The sequence below is a fragment of the Anoplophora glabripennis genome, unplaced genomic scaffold, assembly GCF_000390285.2.
Source record: "Anoplophora glabripennis isolate ALB-LARVAE unplaced genomic scaffold, Agla_2.0 scaffold708, whole genome shotgun sequence".
Lineage (NCBI taxonomy): Eukaryota > Metazoa > Arthropoda > Insecta > Coleoptera > Cerambycidae > Anoplophora > Anoplophora glabripennis.
The window spans coordinates 206326-213899 of NW_019417285.1; the positions used below are offsets into that span (position 1 = coordinate 206326).

Genomic DNA, 7574 nt, shown 5'->3' on the forward strand with positions numbered 1-7574 from the left:
TCTAACAGGTGGATAGGTAGAGGAAATAATGCCCCTTTAAAATGGCCACCTCGATCCCCGGACCTAAACCCATGTAATTATTTCATTTGGGGAGCGTTGAGGACCACAGTTTAAAATAACTTTTCAGTAAATACAGAAAACGAATATGGGAAAGAATACAACATGAAATTAATGTTATGAGAGGTAATGCACAATTATTGGATAATTTCTAATTTTCGAAGAACTAATGTTTGCGTTTAAGAACAAGAAAGTAACTTTGAGCATTTACTGTAATATTATTTTAATGTGATTACAAATATCAGTTTATTTAAAATGTTGATTTTGACTTTCTTACATTATTAGTTGATAATGTTTATTTAAAATACTAGTGTTGATTTTTATTTTATTGATTGATAATACTAATACCAAAAATGTGTAGTTATTTATTTTAATGTGACGTTTTTTCGTTATTATTCCCTGCTTTGAGGCTGCAGTTATAAATTATTTTTTATAAATCGGAATTTTTGCCTATATTTAATGTATAAAAAATGCGAATTTTACTCGAAATCCATAAACGATATCGAAATTTCGTAAGAGCAAAAAAATCTTCTAAAACAGTGCTTATTTTTTAATATACAGATTCTGCCGTCATTGGCATACACACAAAAAGTTACGGGATAGCCAGTGGCGCACAGGCACTAGAAATAAAACATCCTGTATATGTATTCTTTCCAAATTCTATATTTACCTTGTCCTTATATAAAAAAATAAGTGTACCAAATTTGAAGTTTCTAAGAAAAATAGTTTTCAAATAATTTGAAAAAAATTGGTTATCTATTCTATATTTAGAAGGCTATATCTCAGTAGGCGTGCACTTTTGTATATAGGTAAGTAAGGCTAAATAGTCTTATTTTCATTCAAGGAACCTGTGGTCAAGCGTTGTCCATCCTTTTCAGGGACACCCTGTAGATTGAGACAACTTGGACTAGTGACTTAACCAAGTAATTGTAAAGAATTACGTCAACCTGGTATTTTAGAAATTGGATCATATTTTTTTTTATCTAAAATAAACTTACACAGTAAAGTAAAATGTAAACACAAATTTTCCAAAATACAGTAAATTTCCCCAATAATGAATTTGCAATTTACGTTGCAGATATACCTAAACAATGCATCAGCCCAACAACCTCCCAGATTGACAATCCCTGGAGCCGTCTTAATCCAAGGTGCCAGACCCTCCCCCCTCCGCCCAAGGATAGGCGGCGGCGGGGGAGACTTCCCTCGACCACGCCGTCCGAGCATCCCCAACGCCGTCCCGCTTCCCGTCAGGGAAGTACGTCCCGTGGTAGAAGAAGAAGAAGACCTTCCGTCCCCGACATCAAATTTCGACAACGAAGTCAACAAACTAGGCATTTCGGCCCTGACTTCTGCCGTCAGACAGGCAGAAGAAGAAGAACCACCACTGAGGCCGTCGCCGTTGCCTTTCAGGCCCGAAAAACCGGTTCCCGTGACCAGGGACCAGATCAGAGAGAGGCCTTCCATTGAGAATCAACCTAGGCCAGCCCCTGTGCCCCGACCTCTGCCTGTTCTGAGACCGGGGCCTCCGCCACAAAGGCCTGTCCTAAGACAGGAGAGGCCAATCGTCAGGCAGGAAATCGACGATGAAGAAGAGAACATTCCTAGGCAACCAATCAGGAAGGTGCGTTTCTTGCTCTTGTACATATAGCTTGTTAGTTTGACTGACATAATTTCAATATACAGTACGTGCCTAAAGTATGGAATAAATTCAGTAAAAACTAAACAAATTTTTTTTGGGAAAAATCCTCGAACAGGTCGATTTTTAATTTAAAAAATACATATTTTAGCATAAAAGGCGACTTTCAACCGTCATTTGTTTTTGAGTAATGACGTCATCGACACTTTTTTTAAATAGCAACTCCCTATTTTTTTCTTGATTCTGAAAGATCGTTTCATTGTCGATCCGACAGTATTACAATGTTGCCATCTTACATAGGAAAGTTTTCGAGTAAATGACGATTGAATGTTAGAAAACGTAAATTTTATTCATTAAAACAATAACAGGTCCTATGTCAAGCAAATGCAATTCATTAAGTTTTCTACCTAAATTAAGTGTTCGAATTGCCACCCACCGACTTCTTGACAATACGCAAGTCTGTGTAGAAATTCTTATAAATTATTTCTGGGGTAACTCTGTGTATTTCATCTATAATACAATTTTGGAGTTCTTCTAAATTATGTGGTCTATTAACGTACACTTTGGACTTTAAGTAGCCCCATAAGAAATAGTCCAGGGGTGTAAGATCTGGGAATCTCGCGGGCTACTCTATCGGTCTTCGTCTGCCGATCCACCTCCTAGGAAAACAGTTGTCCAGAGAATCTCGAACAGGGCGCGCATAGTGCAGAGGTGCACCGTCTTGCTGAAACCATATGGTGTCCTCAGGAATATCAAGGGTCATTATCGTTAGGAAAAATTACTGCAAACGCTGGAACAAGGTCATTTTGTAAAAACTCTAAATATCTTTCTCCTGTAAGGGTTCCTTCAAAGAAGAAAGGCCCTACTATTCTGTTGTCAACTATTCCAGCCCACACATTTAATTTCTGTGAATGTTGGGTATGTGTCTCTGCCATCCAATGAGGATTTTTCCGACTCCAATACCTGCAAGGTTGACGGTTCACTGTACCATTGAGACAAAACGTGGCCTCGTCTGAAAAAACTATTTGCCGGTGTAAATCTCTATTTACTTGACGTAAATCCATCATAATTTCGCAAAAGTGTAAGCGGTGGTCGGAATTGTCTTCATTGAGTTCCTGCAAAAGTTGAATTTTGTAGGGATGATATTTTTCCTACTTCAGGATACGTCGCACTGTGGTCTGACTAATTTAATTGTTTAATGCAACCAATCGTGAAGTATTATAATCTACCATACTTATCAAAATGTTCTGTTTGTGATCTTCATCTTACTGACTGTTGATTGGCTGATACGGCAATCTGGATGTTTTTCATTAAATAAATCGCAAACTCCCTGCTGAGTTCTAGTCTTATCCCCGCATCCGATAAGAATTAAAATTTCAATTATTGGTGTGACAGTTAAATGTGCCATAATACTTTAAATTCAACAATATTTTTTTTATCGCTTACAATACTTAGAAAGTCGGTATGACAGTGACAATTTGTAAAGATTTACACCTACGTGATCCATAAAAAACTTCAGGCATTTCGAAAAACTAAATTTGATAACGTTTTTGCTTTATTTTAATTGATTTGGGTTTTCTAACATTCAATCGTCATTTACTCGAAAACTTTCCTATGTAAGATGGCAACATTGTTTAATACTGTCGGATCGACAATGAAACGATATTTCAGAATCAAGAAAAAAAATAGGGGGGTTGCTATTTAAAAAAATGTCGATGACGTCATTACTCGAAGACAATAAATGCCTTTTATGCTAAATTATGTATTTTTTAAATTAAAAATCGACCTGTTGGAGGATTTTTCCCAAAAGAAATTTGTTTCGTTTTTACTGAATTTATTCCATACTTTAGGCGCACACTGTACTATAGTTAATTAAAGAAGCAAGACATAATTTTGTACAGAGAATACCACAAAGTGCAATGTTTGTACCATTAATTCGTTAGTTTTTTCCTTGCTTTTCTCCATGCTTAGCATACGTGAGAATCACAAATTGTTATTAATTTACGGGTAAGATATTTTAGAAGGACATTCGTTGAAGCATATCTAGTAATAATTGATTCGCGACTTGAAAATTATGGCCCAAACTAACAGTTTATGTGAATACGAAAGAAGATAGTTCAGACATTGTTGAAAAGGATCCGAGACGTAACAATTCAATTTTCATAATACTCATAACTGGGAAAAAATCCGGATAGGCAAAGATCAATTTGTTCGACTAATATTTGTAGATGTAGGATTATAATCCTATTAAATTCTATAATTATAGGAGACAATTTAATAGGTCCTTTTGTCTTGCCAGGTAGATTGACAAGAGAAGCATATTTTGAATTTATTGCTTTATAAAAGCTCATTCACATAGCTTCAAGTTTTTCTCTTCAGAATAGTCGGCAGCGTAATCTTCCTATACGTTCACTTCTTCTGGTCCAATGTTATTCAGATATTTTCTGAGTCTGCAATGTCCTGTTAGTAGTATTACTGTTATTCTTATTGATCTGCGACGACCTTGCTTCATTAGGTTTGCCTTAACTTCTTTAATGTGCCCTTGAAAACGTCTCTAGGTTTCTTGCCACTATTTCTGGACCTTGTCTTCCACTCTTAATATCGAAAGTGTTTTTTAACTCATCTCACAGCTTTTGTTAGACCCCATTTTGTCTCTGGACAATTGGTGAGTGTCCTTGTTCTAGCCTCTATAATGGCGAGTAGTTTATCCTTCAATGAGGATTTTGTGCGCTCTTGCAACTATTTTATTAAATTATTTCCTGTTATTTTATGACTTCGTAGTACTATAAGATTACTAAAAGGAATATTTCATCCTTAAGTCAAGACCACAACCACCTGCTCAGCAATTCAGACCAGCTCCTGCCCAACGTCCGGCTCCCAGACCACAGAACGACGACGAAGAGTACCCCAGAAAAAGGAAACCAGTAGTACAAATTTTGAGGAAATACAGGACCGACAACGAGGACGGTAGCATCACATGGGGCTTCGAAAACGATGATGGCACCTTCAAGGAGGAGAACTTGGGCATCGACTGCATCACCAGAGGGAAATACGGATACGTAGATCCTGATGGAGTGCGAAGGTAAGTTGGGAAGGGTAGATGATAGACATACAGGGTGAGTTAGAAAGAATGGGTCAACAATAAGCTGGAGATACAGATACCAAAATTTTATGTTTGAGCTCATCATGCCTTATACGAATGTCGCTGGTTTAAGAAACACAAGGTTTAAATTTTATTTTGAAATTTCTCAATAATTGAGAAAGTTTTAATAGCATGACTCTGAAAATTGGTAGTATTGGGTTTTTTGGTGTGAGAATTACGAATTTGAAGCTTATTTTGACGTTGCTCCTAGAGGGCGCTTGTTTCACCGTATTATTTAGGTAAATGAAAACACATTTTTTTTATCTGTTGAGAGCTTAAGAAAAGTTAAAAATCTAAAAGAACAAACTCTTGTTTAGGTGGCCTAACTTTATCGGTTTTTAAGTTATTTGCATTTAAAAGTGTCAATGTATGTATTTTGTGGTGATTTTTTATTCTCAATTATTGATAATAGTAATAATAACAAACCTTAAATCAAATACTGGAAGTGTCCACCACCTACCTCAATAATTTTTACTGTACACTCTCTTAAATGTCTCTGAATATTAAACAAAATGTCCCTATTATTTTTAAATGCATTCGCGGCTACTTGTATTTTCTGCCGCAACTCCCCAACAGAATTAATATTTCTTCACGATACACCACATCCTTCAAGTTTGACCATACTGTGAAGTCCAGAGGGTTTAAGCCTGGACTTCTCGGTGGCCAACAAAATTCACTCCCACGGCCAATCCACCGATGAGGAAAATGTTCGTTTAAATACTGGCGTACTGGTAAGGCGCACCGTCGTGCAGAAACCACATACTCTCTCTTAAAGCTAGTGGCACATCATCTAGAAGCTCGTTTAAATTATGTTGAAGAAAGTTTAAATAATGAGGTCCAGTTAGATGGGTGATAATTCAAAAGGTCCTATGAAAAAAACAGAAATTAAACCATACCAAATATTCACCTTAAACTCATGCTGAAAATGTCTTTCTTTTACAGCATGCGGATTTTCGGAATCCCACAAATGATTGTTCTTCCAATTGAAAACTCCCCGTCTAGTAAATGTCGCCTTATCGGTAAATAGAATCTTATTGAAGAAATTTGGGTTTCCATTTGCATATTTTGTACAAACTGAGCAAATTTTGGTAAATTTTAAGGCAATAACTGCTGAACCGGAGTATAATGATATGGATGGAGCATTTCTTTTTTCAAAATTCTACAAACGGACGATTGGCTTACCCCCATTGCCGCACTCAACCGACGAGTACTCATACCAGAATTTTCCGAAACACGAATTAAAATTTCCTCTTCTTCATCGACTGTGACAGATTTTGGAGTACCATGGTTACTTTTTGGTCGAAAAGATCCAGATTCGCCTAAGCGGTTGTAAAGATTTCTGAATAGTTTATAGTTAGGTTGCAATCTATTTGGGTACATGTGTTCATATCTTCGGGCCGCCGCATGTTCATTAAAATTAGCCTGGGCAAAAACACAAATCATATCACGCATCTCACTGTTTGAAAAATTATTATGTCGTGGCATTTTTTGATCACTAGCTAATAATTTTGCACGAATAATAAATCACACGCACGCAAAATACGCTAATATTTATTGACATGAAAATTTGACACAAGCCTACTTGCAAAAAAGAACAATATCAACGCCTGAAACAAAATCACCACAAAATACATTGAAACTTTTAAATTCAAATAACTCATAAACCGATACAGTTAGGTAATCTAAACAAGAGTACATTTTTAAGTAGAATTGAACGTTCTTTTGGATTTTTAACTTTTTTTAAGCATAGCTCAACAGATAAAAAAATATATGTTTTGGTTTACCTAAATAGTACGTTGAAACAAGCTCCCTCTATGAGCAACGTCAAAATAAGCATCAAATTCGTAATTCTCATACCAAAAAACCCAACACTACCAAATTTCAAGGTCATGCTATCAAAACTTTCTCAATTATTGAGAAATTTCAGAATAAAATTTAAACCTTGAACACCTCGTATTTCGTAAACCAGCGACATTCGCATAAGGTATGATAACCTCAAACATAATATTTTGGTGTCTAGTATCTCCACCTTACCCATTCTGATCCATTCTTTCTGACTCACCCTGTATATAGTTAAAACTTTGGTCTACATCACCTAAAGTTTTGATTGCACTTTTAAATAAAAAATTGTTTTAAGCTGAAATGGAAAACTATTAGGTATTTCCATGCAAAAAATGTATAATAACACCTTATATTTTTTTAACATTAACATTTAGACTAATATAACGAGCGTTCAAATAAAAACGTGGTCAAGTTGGTTCTGAAAATTTGGACGTAGGGCGTAGCGTATAGCAAATGAACTTAAACGTCATCTGTCAAAGCGCTATATCGCCGCTATCAATTTGAATATTTTCGTTTTAAAAAGCGTTTAAAATGGTGTTTTCTCAAGAACAAAAAGTGTTTATCATAGAGTCCTACTTTAGAAATGGACGCAAGATTGATGGAATATGGAAGTATTCTATTGAGGAATGTTTCATAGAATTTCAAAATCAATTTCCCGGCGTTGTTGAGTACAAAATTTTTCAAAGTGCAGTTCAGCGTTGTGTTAATGTTTTTCGTGAAACGGGCAGTGTAACAAGAAAAGAAGGAAGCGGCCGACCTAAAAAGCGGACTGAAGAATTAAAAGAAAATGTCCAACAAATAATGGAAAATGCGCCAAGAACTTCTGTACGTGTTTTATCACAAATGGTGGGAGTATCAGTCGGTACCTGCCACACAGTGTTAAAAAAAGATTTGCGT

The 7574-nt window shown here is 36.0% G+C and overlaps 1 protein-coding gene across 1 annotated transcript in view; it reads left to right on the forward strand.

Moving 5' to 3' along the window:
- Positions 1-7574, forward strand: part of LOC108913811 (protein TsetseEP-like) — a 26735-nt gene that overhangs the window by 16248 nt on the left and 2913 nt on the right. The window contains exons 2-3 of the mRNA XM_018719437.1: positions 1136-1678; positions 4513-4775. Coding sequence (XP_018574953.1) covers positions 1136-1678; positions 4513-4775 — 806 coding nt within the window. The remainder of the gene's footprint in view (positions 1-1135; positions 1679-4512; positions 4776-7574) is intronic.